We start from the raw sequence: 16,468 nt of genomic DNA, 5'->3' as shown, positions 1-16,468 counted from the left end.
TTATGGCTGTACAATCCATCTTAGCTTAACTTTAGTAGCTTAAAAGAATGTTTGTCGTTACAAACTATCCAATCAGCAATACAACGTGTCACCAGCCAATTATTGGGAATGGGAGGAAACAAGAAAATGTTTTAAAGTTTATAAAAGAGGGTACAATGTGTGTATCCATGCGAAATAACATATATGAATATTTATAAAATTAAGTTAGCTTCAACTAGAAATGCAATTAATATTAATTGTGGAATTTCACCAAAATGAAGAAACGAAGAAACTTTTTCTTTTTATTATTTCCTAGTTTGCTTTCTCCTACGTAGAACAACAATCCAAGTGATTGCTTCCAATAGCATAGCAATTCCTCCTAAAACGGCAATCACCACAATGTATGTAGTTCTCCATTTTTCTTGAGGCTTCAATATGTCAAAGCCTTTGAACACATTGGTGATGCCGAGCGCAACTATCGTGTATCCGATTACGTGGTGATATATGTTCCAATATGATCTATACTTGTGGTCTTTTTTTGGTCTCAAAACTAATGCAAACATCTGCAAAACGAGCACGATTAAAGTCCTTAATTACATGTCCGTTTTCTAATAAACAAGCATTGAGGAATTACCTGTAGAGTAGCTAGGGCAAATAGGGTAATGCCGATATTGCGATGGAAAGAATGTGTGATGCCTTTCGATTCACCACCAAGCTTGAGGCCTGTGCCCCAACCGGCCACCCCGATGGCATAGGCCGAAACTTGGCAAGAAACATGGAGGTAGAACCATGCCGGATTGGCTGACGGAAATACGCGCAAATACCTAGCTATCACGATACCCGCCGGAAACATAAAGCCCCAGCTAATAACATTTAGCAACCCATGGATCTGAAACCAACATTCATAATGTCACAACTCATTCAATCTCCCAATTGAACTTCTAGTATATTCCATATTAAAGTGAGATCATATGTATAACTTGTAAATCTACTCAATTTTTTTCATTGCGAAAAAATTCCCTCTATTCTGTCAAAGAAAATCAAAGAAAAAGAAAATTAATTGAACCGTGCATCATACTAAAAACTCACATTTCTGTTTCTACTCCTCCTCTCATTGCCACTGTCGGCTCCAGCGGAAGCCGCGGTCCCCCTCACCAAATCAAGTCTCCCTTTGGCCATCAAATTATCCGGGTTGGACGCGTGCTCGAGCGGCGTCTCCCCCTCGACCTCGCCCCCCACCTGCCACACGTGGTTCACCACCGCGATCCCCTTCTCCGGAAGCACCAGCCTCGCAAACAGAGTCATCACCCCTCCATCGAACTCCGCCGCCGTCTCATTCACCGCGAACCACAGGGCGTCGGTCGGCGCCGCCAGTGCGTAGTCGGAGACGTTGAACGTCTTGACCGCCATCCCGCCCCCGGCGCCCTTGAAAGCGGCGAGGGCCTGAGAGCCCCTCATGCCGGAGCCTGAGGGGTTGATGGCCCAGGAGATCCACCCCTTGGGCCCGGGCGGAGGGGCGACGAAGGCGAGGGAGAGGGCGGCCTGGGCCGGGTCGTAGGCCCAGTGGAGGGAGGCACCGAGGGCGGGGAGGTCGGCGCAGAAGGGGTAGGTTTTGTTGGTGGAGAACTGGTGGGAAGAGCAGGGCGGCGCGGGGTGGGAGGAGAGGGAGAGGAGGAGGAGAGCGGGGAGGAGTGGGGAAGCCATTGGTGGGCGGAGGAAGACATGGTGGCGGAGATATGTATGTATATAGAGAGAGCGGCGGAGATGGCGATGGAGTTTGGATGATCCAAAGCTTCGTCGAGGGGCGGCTATGGAGTGGGATTTTTGTGTATCTTGGATTTTGTGTGTGTGTGTGTGTGGAGGAGAATATTTATATGCATTGAGAAAGTCCTAGTATATTTTAACTAATGAAAAAATGGATTTAATTTTAATTAAAATTACTAAGTTTGGTCGATTATACGGTTACGATTCTGAGGATGATGTTCTCGGGCAAATGCGAGGTGAGCTTGCGAGCACATACTCAAAATGAATAATGACACAAATGTGTATTAGCGGAGTTATTGATAATTAGGAGATATATGTTTGATATCCATAATAAATCTATAAGATCAATATAGTACATCCAACCGAATAGTAAAACTTGATCATTTTGTGAGAACGATTAATTATCTTTTTTTTTCTACTATTTTTTCCTCAAAATATTAATACAAATATTAAAATTATATCTTGTTATTTTCTTTTTCTATTGAATAATCTTTTGTGGCCAAATACCTCTATTCTTTAACTTTTTTTATACTCATTATAGCCAAATTTCTTCTCGGCCCTTACGTGTGTCTCCGCCTATGCTCACGATCCCCTAGCTCGCCTTCATGGTGGCTACGGGCATTATTGTCGACTGAAGGAGGCGGGTGATGAGGCAACAGTAGTAGTAATCACAACGTACGATAAGAGTCAATGACATTATGGGCTGATTCGATCAGTGATTTGAGGTTGTGACGTTCGTTCGATTTTTGGGTCGATCACGTACGTTTTTACCCTTATTTCTAATTTCTAATTATTTATATTATATAAAAATAAAGCCATTATCTAGTTATGTAGGTGGTGTGCCGAAATAAATACTAGGGATCCGTTTGATAAGTTAGTAATGCCTAGACATAGATACTTATATGATTATTTATAAGTGTTTGATATCATAGTTAACCTATTATGTCAGCCCGTGGTTTTCTCTATGGCCCATCCGAGCCCGCAAATTTTTTCTTAAAATACAAAGATATGTTTCTCACAAAATTGGTCGGATAGCATTTCTACCTCATTTATTATGATTTATTAATACAAAATCTAGATAATTTCTTGTCTACATAACAACAACAAAAAATTTTCATCCGAGCTTATCTTGTCACGAAGCCCGTATTTCTTATCTTATTTAACAAATCTTGAATATCTCATCTTTCTTATCACACAAGTGCTAGGAGTAGTACTGGAATATTTATCTGTTTAAAAATATAGTAATATAAAATCATTATAAGTTTAAAACCCTACCATTCTCCTCCTACCAATCAAAATCTCGCCGCCTCCACCGCTCCTCCGCCGCCGCTCTCTCGCAAGTTAAACCACGTGGAACGACTGCTTCAGCTGATTTCAAATAAACTGCAATGCAGCTGCGCTGCTCCTCTCAAAGCGCAAATTATCCCCTAGGATTCGGAGCTACAGCCACCGCGCGCTCCCGGCGAATCAAGTGAAATCGCGTTTTATTCCTCATATCAATCGCAGCTATCATTTTCTTCATATCAACCGCCAATTATCCTCACAAATTTACTGTAATGGCGTCGGCTATCGGATGCTATTCTCTCAATGCTAACCATCGAGGTACACCATTTTACTGATAGTATTATTACTATCCTTCTCAATAATGGTGCAATCCGTATATAACTGTCGCTTTGAAGAGTTTTTTTAGATTCACACTCCATTTTTTTGGTGCTGAAAGAAGATTCATATACTGAATCTAATATTGCCATTTGTTGTTATTTTAGTTTTTAATTCCTACTTTGTCAACAAGTCACATTGTTTATCTTGTTTTTCCATCCTGTTTCTTTTGGCTTGTATGAATATACAAAAATTAATGGTTGAACTGGAAACATAATGACATAATACTATGAATTAATTGAAGGAAATGAAATTATGTTGGGGAAGTACTGTTCAAACCTCAAATTGGCCTTTTTAAGGGAGGTTTTGATCACTTAGATACGTTTTGCTTTCGAAGAGATATGTTAGGAAGAATGCAGCTTGGTTAGGAAGAATGCAGCTCGTGAAATGGCCCATTCAATGCCAAAAAAATGCAAAGACACATACAATCTCCCAGAAGTTGATGCTTTTAGATGTAGTTGTGTTTTATTCGGATAGATAACGTGATTTTCTCGTAGCTCTGCTCGATTTCTTTGAGGAGGAATGATGTCGCGTGGTATTGATGCCAGTTTTTACTACTATGATGCAGGAAGGATCCCAAAATGGATCTCACCTAGAGCAGCTGTAATCCCCAATTTTCATCTTCCAATGCGTAGTTATGAAGTTAAAAACAGGTTTCCTCTTTAATTAACTTTTTCATCGCAGTTCTTGAACTTTTTTCGGTATAAAGATTTTATACTGATGTCAATGTTGAAGCAAGATGTCAACTTTCCACTTGCAGGACTAATGTTGATGACATAAAGTCGCTTAGGTTGATCACCGCCATCAAAACACCTTATTTGCCGGATGGTAGATTCGACCTCGAGGCTTACGATGCCTTGATGAATGAGCAGATCAAGGATGGTGTAGAGGGTGTGATCGTTGGAGGCACGACTGGCGAAGGCCAGCTGATGAGCTGGGATGAGCACATCATGCTCATCGGCCACACGGTGAACTGTTATGGTGGATCCATCAAAGTAATCGGCAACACAGGAAGCAACTCGACTCGGGAAGCAATCCATGCTACTGAACAGGGCTTCGCCGTTGGGATGCATGCAGCCCTTCACATCAATCCCTACTACGGTAAGACCTCCTTGGATGGTTTGATCTCTCACTTCAGTAACGTGCTTCCCATGGGCCCCACGATCGTGTACAACGTGCCGTCCAGGACGGGCCAAGACATTCCCCCCCATGTGATCAAGGAGATAGCAAAGAGTCCCAACTTGGCTGGTGTCAAGGAATGTGTTGGACACAACAGAGTGGAGCATTACACGAGCAACGGGGTGGTTGTGTGGAGTGGGAACGATGATGAATGCCATGACTCGAGATGGGATCATGGGGCTACCGGAGTAATCTCAGTTGTGAGCAACTTGGTTCCTGGTCTGATGAGGGATCTGATGTTTGCCGGAAAGAACTCATCACTGAATGCAAAACTTATGCCTCTGATCGAGTGGCTTTTTGTGGAACCTAACCCGATCGGGCTAAACACAGCCCTAGCTCAGCTCGGGGTGGTGAGGCCGGTTTTCCGGTTGCCGTATGTGCCCCTTCCTTTAGCCAAGAGGGTGGAGTTTGTGAACATAGTCAATGAGATTGGAAGGGAGAATTTTGTTGGAAAGAAATATGTCAAGGTGATTGATGACGATGACTTCATTCTAATCGATCGTTATTAGAGCTTTTGAGTCATTGTGGGCCCGGCCCGAACCCGTTGTGCCTACCGAGGAAGTCGGGCCAAGTTTTTATTGATTTTTTAGCCATGTTTTGTGTTTGTGTGGTTTGTTGAGATTGAGTCTTGTGCTTGGATTTCATTGATGCAGTGACACGCTATAGGAAGTGAAGAACTTCTTATTTGTTATTTATATCTTTGATATGTTTACCATACAAGCAATAAATACATCATACCAAGAATGTGATGGATTTGGTGAATATAGATTTTTACTTGAATAAATGAAAGAAGAAAAGCCTAAAAATACGGTGTTTATGTGTGTAAATGGGCTTTCTTATAGCAAACGTGACCACTTTCTCCATAATTCTTGTTAAATATCTCTCACATTTCTATACGCCAAATGGTAAACTTTGTAAAAATGTGAATTCCATATAACTTAGGTCAATCAAAACGTTACTCCTGAAAATATTGGTGATTTATATATATTAAACTTATAAGTTACTTTTAATTTTACATCACATAAATAATTACTAGAATAAGTTTTATAATAATATGCATATGAATGTATGCCTATTTTATTATAATTATTATGTGATAAATCAATTCTAATATTACATCACATAAATGTTTTTTCTTGATTTTAAATATTCCAAAATATAGGCACCACAGTAATCATGTGTCATCTGCTATAAATACACACTTTTCTACTGCCACCACCCTTCTCCATTCTAGCTCCCAAACTGTTCTTCTGCTTAATCGCATATTTTCTGGATCAGGTATTGCTTACCGCCTTCTGATTTTCACCCGAATTAGCTCTCGTTCTATAATTTTTGGTGATTCTCTGTTTGAATTTGTTGGATTGTGGTCATGGGTTTTGGATCTCCCCGATTTCATTGTTAGGGTTTTGGTTTTCCCTTTTTTTAAATTTTTATTTTTTCGTTTCTGTTTTGTTAGATTAGGCGCTTTGCCGTGAAGGCGAGAAGGATTCCTGATGGCGTCGAAGAGGATACTGAAGGAGCTCAAGGATTTGCAGAAGGACCCTCCGACGTCTTGCAGCGCCGGTATCTTCACGCTTTTCCCTCAATTAGTTAAAAACACTGTTATCTGGATTATTGTTTGGAAATTATTTACTCGTTTTGCGTTTTAATTCTGAAATTGAGTGTCGTCTAGTGATTTCCGGAGGTGTATGGTAGAAATTAGGTTACAATCTCGGTTGTGAATGACCAAATGATCATGGGGGTTTGATGAACTTATATGAGTCGGCAGAAATAAGTTGGTTCGATTCGATCGAATGTTTGCTTGAGTGCTTATAATGAGCTGCCAGATATTTAGGTAGTCCTCAATTGATTGAATTTGCTTGCTAGGATGCTTGTAGGCTGTGTATGTTTTTGTTCTTAGATTTCAAAATTTGATCGACGTGGATGTTTCTTCAATAATTTTCCAACGAGATCGTGTTAGGTAGCTAAGCAGGGAGTAGATTTCACTACTATCTGTTCACATGCAATTGTGGTAGGATCTGTATGTATTACTAGTTTACGAAGTAGTACTATATTTAATGGATAGTTTTTGCTTTTTCTATGAGCCTTGTTCATACTTTTCCATGTTGAGTTATATATGCTCATGATCCGTTATGTTCGAGATCTATATCTGATCCTCAATTTATTAAAATGTAGGTCCTGTTGCGGAAGATATGTTCCATTGGCAGGCAACGATAATGGGGCCTACTGATAGCCCTTATGCTGGAGGTGTATTTTTGGTCTCGATCCATTTCCCTCCTGATTATCCTTTTAAGCCACCAAAGGTATGTTACGAACTCACAATGCCCCAAGAGAGCTTCAAATTTACTGGTCTCCAACTCTATTGCTAAGCATTTATTGTTGTAGTTGCAAAAGGCAGGCATAATAAACACAGGAATTGTTTTCCTCTGGTAAAGTAGTGCAATTGCCAGATTTATATATATTATCTGATATGTTAGTATTCAATTACTGATTGTGTGTTTGTTGTACAATGATCCTCTAAAAATGATCCTCTGTCTGCTAATACAGGTTGCTTTTAGGACGAAGGTATTTCACCCTAATATCAACAGCAATGGAAGCATTTGCCTTGATATTCTGAAGGAACAGTGGAGTCCAGCCTTGACTGTTTCTAAGGTATTAAGCAACTCGTATTTCTCTCTTGCTGGATCTTTTTTCGAAGGCTTTCATGAGATTTAAAACTCTGATCTGATGTTTATTATTGACAAAAATGAGTTATCTATGGTTTTCTACTTTTGGTTGAGTTCTTGAATGCTGGGACATTTCCGTCTCTCTAGCTTGGTCAATGATGGCCTTACTTTCTGAAAACTGGCAAGGAAAAGATCCATCTGTTTATCGGGGCCATTCTATGCATAAGATTCATGATGTTACTCTCTTGATGCTTTTATGTTGTGTGTACTGTGTACATTTCCATTACTCGAGCTATCATGTCGTTATCATCTTCCTTATTTGTGTCCGTGTTTTTTGTTAGGTCCTGCTGTCAATCTGCTCTCTGTTGACTGACCCAAACCCTGATGACCCACTGGTTCCTGAAATCGCTCATATGTACAAGACAGACAGGAGCAAATACGAGACTACTGCTCGTAGCTGGACCCAGAAGTATGCCATGGGATAAACTGAACAATCAACCCGGCTAGGCCTCATCGTCTATGGTTAATCCAGAAAATAAAGCAGTGTTTGGTATGGTATTTTGTCCTTAACTGGTTAACTCTTGATGGTTGTTTGTGTATGCAGTACTCCATTTCCGAATTTGTGAATACAAGTATTCGACATCTGATCAAAAATGCTTTTTTTGGTCTCAACTCTCAATCTAATAGCAAGAAATAGCTATATATATTATTAGTGATCTTGGTATTCGTATCTGAAATCTGAATACAGGAAACACATTCATGCGTTCTTTTATTACACATATCTACTATCAATCTATGTTGAAAAAGGGCAATAAACAGCCGATGCAACTGTTTTTGCTAGGACGGGGTTTATGGGGTTTTAACCTTCCAATGAGAACCATACTTGCTGATTCCAGTAAAACCTATAGGCAAGAAAATGAGTCCAAATTAGATACTTGAAATATCTGTCTCTGTCAATGTGAAATGGTCGGTCGTGTTGTACCTGAGCCACCGTTCTTGCAGCCGGCATCTATGGTGTCGTAGAGATCTTGCACAGTTGCAGCGTTGGCAAACCAGTAGTCTCTCTTGACATGTTTGAGGCAGAGTAGCACTGACCTCGTGTGGTCAGCGCAGCCACCTGCCTCACAGAATCTGGGCCCTTCCTCTGCGGTGACGTTCAGCCACCCCTTGTAGGTCAGGCTGTAGTTCTTCGTGCCAAAGCCCGTTTTGCATATAGCCGAGACCTGGATAGCCCACGAATAAACTATATGTGTGATTCTCGTAATTGTGAAATTTTGCAAAGACAGACTTACATTCTGGAGGCAATATTCGGAACTCCTCCAAGCCTGGGTAGGATTTAGATTCTGATTACCAGCTGGGTACTTTTTGTCTGTAACCAGATCAAATTTAATTAGACATAAGTTAAAATTATTTTTGGAGAGGTTTTAAAAAATTGGTCATGTCCGTTTGATTCGATCCCCGTGTTCAACAGTTTGTTTGGGAGTTTTCAAAACTTTATGAATATGCCAAAGAGAAATGATATTCCCACTCTTGAGTTTTTATTGAATCAAGAAATAAAATAGGTAGGTTTGATTCACCATCTCATTTATATTCACGTAAGTGGCGTTTGGTTGTCATTACTAATTATCATAAGACTATCTATCTAGGATTTAAGTTGTATGGTTCAATCTTATGAACCAAACATGATACAAATTTAATCATGAGATTTAATCTTGCCATGATTTCTTAGAATACTCTTCCTTTTTTCTCCAATTTCATTCTAATTTGTAAACTACACTGAAAATCAAAATTTGAAATTGAGGGTGACAATAAAATCCTCTTAATAAAATCCTCTTAATAAAATCCTCTTAATGTGTGTGTGTGTGTGAGAGAGAGAGAGAGAGAGAGAGGATTTACTCTCTATAGCTGTGGCGTGTGTAAGGAAAAACGCAATGAAAAGAATAGCGCCGCCGAGAAACTGCCGTTGGCGATCACTTGCCATTTTCATGGTGGTTGAACTCTTGCACGCTTTAAGGGGGTTGTAGCATGTGCTCATGTATACATACATATATAGGAATGAGAAAACAACGAGATTACAACTGAAAATGGGATATACTTGGAATACATAGAAATTTGCGACATAAACAATAACTAGGTATGTGCAAGGTTAGAAAGAGTTGATGAAACCGATGGAATATGTTGTCATCTTAGGTAGAGTTGCAATTATTTGTAAAAGAAAGAATATACTATAAGTACACAAGTAGTCTAAAATGGTACATATATTGTCTGACTTTTACTGGATTCGGACCATGGCACTACACGGGTACACCTACACTCTTCTACTAATAAAGAGGTTCATCCATTGTAGATCTTTATGATTGAATATTCAAAAATGATTATATGTTCTTACGGTAAATTTTTTTTGTAAAAATAACATTACCTTCCACTTATAGAATATCTATACTTTATGCACTAAGTATAGTTGATTTGCGTCGGGCTTCGGCCCAATGGACCCTATTTAAATCCGACTAATGTACATAAACTAAAGCTGGCCCAATATAAAATACTTCAACTATTTCACAAGTCTCGACTAATTAAAATTCCTCTAAGTCTAACTATTAAAAAACTATACAATTAAACACTAGGCTATTTTTCAAGGCATGCAAATGACTAGGCTATATTCCATGATGATATAGAAAAATATGATAAATCTAAGGTGTGATTTCGAATTTCAACAGTCATACCTCTTATTCATTAATCATTATATTGAGATTTCACACTATAGTCATGGATACGCGCAATTAGCAAATGTTACTCTGGAATTATAAAAATATAGTATTCGACTAAATAAAAAATGGTTTAGCTGTCATCAGATAATGAGAAATTGAGAATGATAATATATATATTATTTCTCAGGTGCAGTATCCCTTAATCTATCTTGAAAATGATAGAATATTTTCTCATCGTCTATTTTACTAAACCTTCTTTAAATAATAACATTATTTCACCGCCTTACGCTAGTTATATTTGAATGAAACTTAGGTGGCATTATTAATTTGTAGATTGTGAGGTACTAATTCGGATCTCACCTAAATCAATATCTTTCTATTATTAATTTCTCTTTAGTAATTTGTTTTTGTTTGTGTTGTGAAAACTTTTAAATGAATATTGGCTTTATACCTGAGTCCCATTTTATGGTTTTGTGAAATTTGTTTTGCCAAAAAAGCTATGGTTGTCATTTATGATTGATGAATTATTTCAAACTGATAATCAAAATCTTGCATTAAAACGCATGACGTTATGATATGCTATAATCAGTAGAAAATAAATTAAGTCAATGAAATAAAGTCAATGATCGTTGAATGAGCAACCAATATAGGTCGGCTTTGGATACATGTCAATTCGTTGAAGCATTTTTTAAAAATATTATCTTTTATGTTTGACATAAAAAAATACCCTGAAATTAATCATTTACCCTTCATCAAATATGCACAAATCACAATGGTGGATTAAATTGAAATACGAAAAAAAAAATTATACTTTTGTACTTCAAATAAATAATTAATGTTTAAGACGTATATATAGAGAAGCTCAATAAATTAGTTCTTGAAATGATAATTATCTTTTTTTTAAAATTAAAATTGTCCGTAACTATATATTTTTGTTCCCACGTCAAATATCTATATGCAAAAATGATTAGTAAAAATTGAATTTATAGTTCCATTATTAAATTATTGTTGAGTTTACTTTTATAATCTACTTTTTAATAATTAAATAAATCAAATTCTCATGTTGATGGCTCCCTCTACCAGCTTCTCATCTAGTTACTAATAAACTGCACATTAATTCAAAGTTGAAATCATGCATACAACTAAAATACCTTTTTAATCACTTAGTCAACACTATTTTCTTTTCTTAATAATTATTGAAACAATTAATGGTAGTAGGAGTATTATCAAGATTTATAAGCTCAAGATTTATAAGCACAAGATTTATGCATTTTGTTATACAATTTGAAATATACTAGCAACAAAGAGAGAGCAAAAGTGGACACAGGGAATAAAATATTTAGGTTTGGTTTGCACTTTGTGGTTATAAAAAAAAAAAACAAAGAACACATAAAGAATGTGCGTCCATCTATATAGATCATTAAACATTTTAACTTTAAAAAATTTAAACAAAATTACAAAAATGCAATTCTAAGTTCAAATGGACAAAAAAGAAAAGGCCAAAGTAGATGTTTCCAAACTATGAACTAGCGAGAATACATATTTTTTAAGAACTAAGCAATTGGAACCCACAACGTGGTAGGAATGCTTCTTTTCCCTTTTTAAAATTTTATTTTATTTGAATAAATTTCACAATGACTTATTCCATTTCACATATATTTACATTTTCAAAAGTGAAATCAAATTCGGACGATTCACAATTTAATAGGAATATTACAATTAAGAGAATAAAAGTATTAATTCAAACACATTTATTACAAACGTACTATCCTTTAATCCTCGCGTAATCTACACTTTGTTTTCAAACTAGTACTTAATAAATCATACCAATTATAATAATAAAATACTCCACTTTGCAAGACCAAGTCAAATTTAAATAATAGGAGTAGTGCTTTTTTAGATAATCCAAATTACTATTAAAAATATTCAAAATTGTTGGACGCTCCTCAAATCATGCCAAATGCTTCTTTTTCCCAATCCCATCTCTCCATAATAATTAGTATTATTCCATAAATTTCTAAAACAATTTACAATCTAACATCAAATTTTATGATTCAATTTTGTCTCAAAAGAGTTGAATTGAAATGAAATGAATAAATATGATGTTATAAAGCTTTGACTTACTACCAGTCTACATGTGATGAAAACTTCTTACACGTCTCTCTCTCTCTCTAGATAGAAATATAGATAGATATAAACACACAGTGCACTTCCACACCTACAGCTAAAGGCTAAAATACAAGGAATCTCCACATTTTTCATACACAACATCTGTCTCTCTTGCTGGAGCTTCACAAATTTTGTTCTCTTTCATAGGTTTTGCCGCCTTCTCTCTCTCTAAAATTTTCCAATTCTTTATAGCTCTTCAAGAAACAGTGAAAAGGTGAGACATTTTGTTATGCTTTCCTTTCTTTTCCCACTATCTCAAATCTTGTTTTTTGGGGCATTTGTGGTTTGAATTAAAGATGGCGTCTTCCTCATAAAAATCCTTTCTTTGCTTTTCCATACCCTTAAAAGTTCTTTTCTACTTCTCCTTTGTCTTCTTCCTCTCAACCTTCCCCTGATTTGAGGTATATATAAATCTTGAATTGTATTTCTTGGTCGGTGTGAACATGTCTTGATTTGATTTTCCATGTTTAGAAGTGAAATTGTTTCTTGATTTGATTGAATTTGGCCCAATTTTGAGATTCTACATTTGGGAGCTGAATTTTCTTTTATCTCACTCTATCTCCATTAAATTCTCCCACATGTAAACTGCGGCATTGTCTACTGATTTTCGTGTTGTTGGGCCACACCTCTCTCTTGATTTTAAATAAATGGATAAAATTGGTATCTTTATTCAATAATTAATTGCACAAGGGGGGCAAAGGTCCTTCCATTTCTGCCCCCTGTGAAAGATCGTGGCTTGTCATGTTAAATCTCTTATTCAATTGATGAAATAATAAAAAATGATAATCATGTTTTAATAAAGGAGTTGGTCAAGGCTATGGTATGAAGATTGTGTGGATGTATAGCTGTTTTGTGGGAGATTACAGTTGTGCTAATGTTCAAAGCTCCTATTTGGCTTAGTCTTCGTCTTCGCCCTCGCCCTTGTCTTTAGCCTCACTAGTTACTGCATTGTAGATTCAAGATTTGCTGCAATGGCTGTGATTCCTCTTGCAGCGTAGTTTAGGTAGGTGTTCGTGTCGTTTTTTGCTGGGAAATCCGTGTTTGTGATGATATCTTTGTTGTGGATTCAAGAAATGTATGTTGTTATGAGATGAGTGCTGTTTGCTGCATTGTAAATTCTTCCATTCATTGTTAATGTGTGTGTTTGTGTTGATGGTTTAGACATTAGAGATCCATTTCGTGTGGTTTTGGGGGATGGTAGACTGTGTGACCAAGATTTGCTGCGATGGCTGTGATTTCTCTTGCAGCGTTGCTTAGGTGATCGTGTTGTTTTTGCTGAGAAATCGGTGTTTGTGATGATATCTTTGTTGTTGATAGATTCAATAAACGTATGGTGTTATGAGATGAATGAAGCTTGTATGTACCATTCTGATTCCATATTTTGTCGTAGAATATGTGTGTTTGTGTTTATGCTTTGGTGATCCATTTCGTGTTGTTTTTTTGCTGAGAAATCTGTGTTTGTGATAATTGATATCTTTGTTGTGGATTCAAGAAACGTATGGTGTAATGAGATGAATGCAGTTTGTGTGTACCGTTTTGATTCCATGTTTTGTCGTAGAATATGTGTGCTGATTTTGTCATCCATTGTTGTATGTGCAGCTGATTGGGTTCGTGTGCTGCCCTGGTGTTTGGATCGGATATTGAGCTCGGGTCATGGCTTCATCACTCGTAAGTAACCGGCTAAATACACTTTTTGTTCGAGAATTTAAGTCGAGTAGGCTAGTTTTGGGAAAGTTTCCGTCTTTGTTAGTTAAATCTCACGTGGGGCTAGTTTTTGTTTGAGAATTCCATCCGATGAGGGGTTTGAAACGAAACGCGAATTGGTGAAGAAAATTGGAGTATCGTTTGGTATTGTTTTACTTTCACATGTTTGTGTTTTGCTATTGCATAAGGCGGTCTCCGTTGCCCTTTTTATAGGTGAAGTTAAACAAAATGAAGAGGATGGAGTCGAAGAAGTCTCACTCGTGGTGGTGGGATAGCCACGTCAGTCCTAAGAACTCGAAGTGGCTTCAAGAAAATCTCGACGGTAAGTTGTTGCTTGCTCGAGGAATCATGTCATTGCAAACCTCTATTATTGACTATATCGAGCGAATGAAATGATGAGAATGATTTTTGTTGGTTTCAGACATGGATGCAAATGTGAAGAGGATGTTGAAACTGATAGAAGAGGATGCCGATTCCTTTGCGAAGAAGGCTGAATTGTATTTCAAGAAGCGGCCCGAGTTGGTCAGTCTCGTTGAGGAGTTTTATCGAATGTATCGTGCGTTGGCTGAGCGGTATGATCACGTGACGGGTGAGCTCAAGAAGAACATTCCCTCGGATCTTCGTTCTCAGGGCTCCGGGGTCTCTGATGTAGGTTCTGAGCCACCTTCGACCGGGCCCTCGCCTGACACAAAGCCCGCTCGCACCAAATCCGGACCTCGTGCTGCTGGATTCGAGTTTTTTCTCGGGAGCAACGGAAGTGGCTCGGACTTGAATAGCAAGGAAGGTGACGAGTCTTCGACGCTGGATTCTGAATCGGAGTCGGATGATTCCTCCGTCAATAACTACTCCAGCACGCAGAGCAACAGCGAGGAGGTGGGGTCGCGGAGGAGGGTTGTCGAGCTCGAAGCTGAGCTTCACGAGGTGAGAGAGAAGCTTCGTGTGCAGATGGAAGAGATCTCCAATGGTAAGCAGTGCAGCCATGAGTGTTCCGAGATCAATCTAGCGAAATTATCAGCGTACGAAGACGAGTTGAGAGTTGCGAAAGAGAGTATGGAAGCGTCGAAAGAAGAAATAACGCGCCTCAAGATCGAGCTTCAAAAGTACGAATCTCTTGGAGATTCGGACGACGTCCTTTCTAGTGGAGTCGTGGTAGAGAAAGAGTCGGAAACGCAAGAATCGGGCATAGTGTTGGAGCAAGATCAGGAGAGCGAGCTTCAAGAAAACAACGTTGGCTCGGAAGGCGAAGTCGGGTTGGAGCATAAAATTCGGAGACTCGAGCAGGAGCTTAGAAGTGCGGAGAAGAAGCTTCGTGAGTCGGAAGAAGAAGTAGCGAGCCTAAGGCGGGAGCTCACGAGCAAGGGCTCGTCCGTGCAGAATCTCCAGGATCAGCTGAAATCGGCACAGAAGGAGGTCGCGGTCTGGAAAAACAAAGTCGAGCGAGAGAAACGCGACGCTGCAAGGCTACAGGACCGCATAGTGAGGTACAAGACGAATCTCTCCGAACGCGATCAGGAAATCCGGGGGCTGAAGGAGTCGATAGGGAACGCGAACAAGGCCCTAGCCGAAGAAAACGAGCACCTTCAAGCGGAGATGACGCGGATGACGAAAGAACGGGCGTATTTGGAGGATAGCCTCAAGGAAATCGATCTACGATGCCAATCGTTGGAAGATGACTTGAGGCGAGTGAAGTCCGCCAAAGACGAGGCAGAGGCCGTGCTCGGAGCTCAGATCGAGCTGCTAAAAGCCGACATTGCCGAGAGAGACAACTGCGTCGAAGAGCTCAATAGAAACCTCGACGCGTGGAAGGTGAAGCACGACACGTTGGAGGCTGCCAGGGACGAGCTGAACGCCAAGGTCGCCGCGCTCGGTGCAGAGATCAGCTCGAGAGACGAGCATCTGCACGAGCTGCATCTGCAGCACGTCCAGCTCATTATTAACGTGGAGGAGGCCCGTAAGTCCGCGGAGGATCTGCGCTCGAGAGTCGCGGAGCTCGAGATCGACGTGGAGAGGAAGCAAGAGGCGATTCTCCAAGGGGCAGAGGAGAAACGGGAGGCGATAAGGCAACTCTGCTTCTCGATCGAGCACTATCGCAGCGGATATCACCAGCTCCGAGAGGCTGTCACCGGACAACACCGGTTGGCCGTGACAGCGAGATAGGCGTACGTCAGCCGTGACGGCGCAGTGATGCGTACGTGAAGCGACGTCGTTCTTGCTATATGATGTTTGAGAGTATTGCTGCTTTTTGATCAGACGATTTCCACAGCTCTTTGTAATACTATTGAGTTTTTTTTTTCTTTTTTCTTGAGAGAATAAACGATTTGTTTAGATTCAAGAAAGTTCAATCTAAAATCCTCCCTGCATTGTATAGCTTCTTTTTCGATTTTGGTTCACAGTTTTTGTTTTTTTCATTTGGATCATTTAAACATGATGTGACTGCATGTGGAATGGATAATAGATATATTTAGAATTTTGATAATAGTTGCATAAATCTCATCTTCAAGCAATAGGACTAATAATTTTCGGAGGATTACTTTCTCTCTTTTTTTTATGGTACGACAGGTAACACCGGAAATAAACTTAATGAATATAAGAAATACCTCTAATCTAACATGATTTGTGAGGAATAGAAATATATTTTGA

At 39.1% G+C, this 16,468-nt stretch overlaps 5 protein-coding genes across 9 annotated transcripts; 3 read left to right on the top strand and 2 right to left on the bottom strand.

Annotated features, from left to right (window-relative positions):
- Positions 1-164: 164 nt before the first annotated feature.
- LOC125210861 (cytochrome b561 and DOMON domain-containing protein At3g25290-like) lies at positions 165-1,826 on the bottom strand. The gene is made up of 3 exons (XM_048110466.2): positions 1,069-1,826; positions 614-868; positions 165-542 (listed from the first exon to the last, which is right to left on the bottom strand). Exons 1-3 carry the CDS (start codon positions 1,681-1,683, stop codon positions 285-287), a joined length of 1,128 nt encoding a protein of 375 aa, XP_047966423.1. The 5' UTR covers positions 1,684-1,826; the 3' UTR covers positions 165-284.
- A 1,185-nt stretch (positions 1,827-3,011) lies between these two features.
- Positions 3,012-5,276, top strand: LOC125216609 (4-hydroxy-tetrahydrodipicolinate synthase, chloroplastic-like). The gene is made up of 3 exons (XM_048118360.2): positions 3,012-3,345; positions 3,971-4,055; positions 4,163-5,276. The coding sequence occupies exons 1-3, from the start codon at positions 3,300-3,302 to the stop codon at positions 5,088-5,090; spliced, it is 1,059 nt and encodes a 352-aa protein (XP_047974317.1). The 5' UTR covers positions 3,012-3,299; the 3' UTR covers positions 5,091-5,276.
- A 468-nt stretch (positions 5,277-5,744) lies between these two features.
- LOC125214266 (ubiquitin-conjugating enzyme E2-17 kDa) lies at positions 5,745-7,919 on the top strand. Of its 2 annotated transcripts, none has more exons than XM_048115207.2 (5): positions 5,745-5,859; positions 6,038-6,144; positions 6,757-6,884; positions 7,129-7,233; positions 7,589-7,919. In XM_048115207.2, the coding sequence occupies exons 2-5, from the start codon at positions 6,075-6,077 to the stop codon at positions 7,730-7,732; spliced, it is 447 nt and encodes a 148-aa protein (XP_047971164.1). In that variant the 5' UTR covers positions 5,745-5,859; positions 6,038-6,074; the 3' UTR covers positions 7,733-7,919. The 2 variants fall into 2 exon arrangements, with proteins under 2 accessions (XP_047971164.1, XP_047971165.1); XM_048115208.2 differs by having other exon boundaries at positions 5,804-5,859; positions 6,043-6,144.
- Positions 7,920-8,096: 177 nt separating this feature from the next.
- Positions 8,097-9,228, bottom strand: LOC125214265 (uncharacterized). The gene is made up of 4 exons (XM_048115206.2): positions 9,144-9,228; positions 8,540-8,616; positions 8,230-8,470; positions 8,097-8,149 (listed from the first exon to the last, which is right to left on the bottom strand). The coding sequence occupies exons 1-4, from the start codon at positions 9,226-9,228 to the stop codon at positions 8,097-8,099; spliced, it is 456 nt and encodes a 151-aa protein (XP_047971163.2).
- Positions 9,229-12,107: 2,879 nt separating this feature from the next.
- On the top strand, positions 12,108-16,304 carry LOC125213759 (uncharacterized). 4 transcript variants are annotated; one of them, XM_089068808.1, is made up of 5 exons: positions 12,108-12,337; positions 13,077-13,127; positions 13,724-13,792; positions 14,042-14,150; positions 14,250-16,304. In XM_089068808.1, exons 3-5 carry the CDS (start codon positions 13,778-13,780, stop codon positions 15,983-15,985), a joined length of 1,860 nt encoding a protein of 619 aa, XP_088924934.1. In that variant the 5' UTR covers positions 12,108-12,337; positions 13,077-13,127; positions 13,724-13,777; the 3' UTR covers positions 15,986-16,304. The 4 variants fall into 4 exon arrangements, with proteins under 4 accessions (XP_088924934.1, XP_047970440.1, XP_047970444.1 ...); XM_048114487.2 differs by lacking the exon at positions 12,108-12,337 and adding an exon at positions 12,357-12,525 and having other exon boundaries at positions 13,079-13,127; XM_048114483.2 differs by lacking the exon at positions 13,077-13,127 and having other exon boundaries at positions 12,108-12,338.
- Positions 16,305-16,468: the final 164 nt, after the last annotated feature.

This window comes from Salvia hispanica, chromosome 3 (genome assembly GCF_029641045.1).
Source record: "Salvia hispanica isolate PSC_SH4W2 chromosome 3, Shi_PSC_v1, whole genome shotgun sequence".
Classification (NCBI taxonomy): Eukaryota; Viridiplantae; Streptophyta; class Magnoliopsida; order Lamiales; family Lamiaceae; genus Salvia; species Salvia hispanica.
The sequence above is the reverse complement of the archived record's forward strand: the minus strand, read 5'-3'. Positions and strand labels throughout refer to the sequence as shown.

Bases quoted from the DNA above. Each gene is read 5' to 3' on its own strand.
- LOC125214266 (XM_048115207.2), top strand. From the start codon at position 6,075: ATGGCGTCGAAGAGGATACTGAAGGAGCTCAAGGATTTGCAGAAGGAC. The intron at 6,145-6,756 runs GTATCTTCACGC...ATTAAAATGTAG, and splicing joins TCCGACGTCTTGCAGCGCCG to GTCCTGTTGCGGAAGATATG. The intron at 7,234-7,588 runs GTATTAAGCAAC...GTTTTTTGTTAG, and splicing joins CAGCCTTGACTGTTTCTAAG to GTCCTGCTGTCAATCTGCTC.
- LOC125216609 (XM_048118360.2), top strand. From the start codon at position 3,300: ATGGCGTCGGCTATCGGATGCTATTCTCTCAATGCTAACCATCGAG. The intron at 3,346-3,970 runs GTACACCATTTT...ACTATGATGCAG, and splicing joins TCTCAATGCTAACCATCGAG to GAAGGATCCCAAAATGGATC. The intron at 4,056-4,162 runs GTTTCCTCTTTA...TTCCACTTGCAG, and splicing joins AGTTATGAAGTTAAAAACAG to GACTAATGTTGATGACATAA.
- LOC125213759 (XM_089068808.1), top strand. The intron at 14,151-14,249 runs GTAAGTTGTTGC...TGTTGGTTTCAG, and splicing joins GCTTCAAGAAAATCTCGACG to ACATGGATGCAAATGTGAAG.
- LOC125214265 (XM_048115206.2), bottom strand. From the start codon at position 9,228: ATGGCAAGTGATCGCCAACGGCAGTTTCTCGGCGGCGCTATTCTTTTC. The intron at 8,617-9,143 runs GTAAATCCTCTC...ATCTGGTTACAG, and splicing joins ACACGCCACAGCTATAGAGA to ACAAAAAGTACCCAGCTGGT. The intron at 8,471-8,539 runs GTAAGTCTGTCT...TGGGCTATCCAG, and splicing joins CCGAATATTGCCTCCAGAAT to GTCTCGGCTATATGCAAAAC.
- LOC125210861 (XM_048110466.2), bottom strand. From the start codon at position 1,683: ATGGCTTCCCCACTCCTCCCCGCTCTCCTCCTCCTCTCCCTCTCCTCC. The intron at 869-1,068 runs GTGAGTTTTTAG...TGTTGGTTTCAG, and splicing joins GGAGGAGTAGAAACAGAAAT to ATCCATGGGTTGCTAAATGT. The intron at 543-613 runs GTAATTCCTCAA...CTCGTTTTGCAG, and splicing joins TTGCCCTAGCTACTCTACAG to ATGTTTGCATTAGTTTTGAG.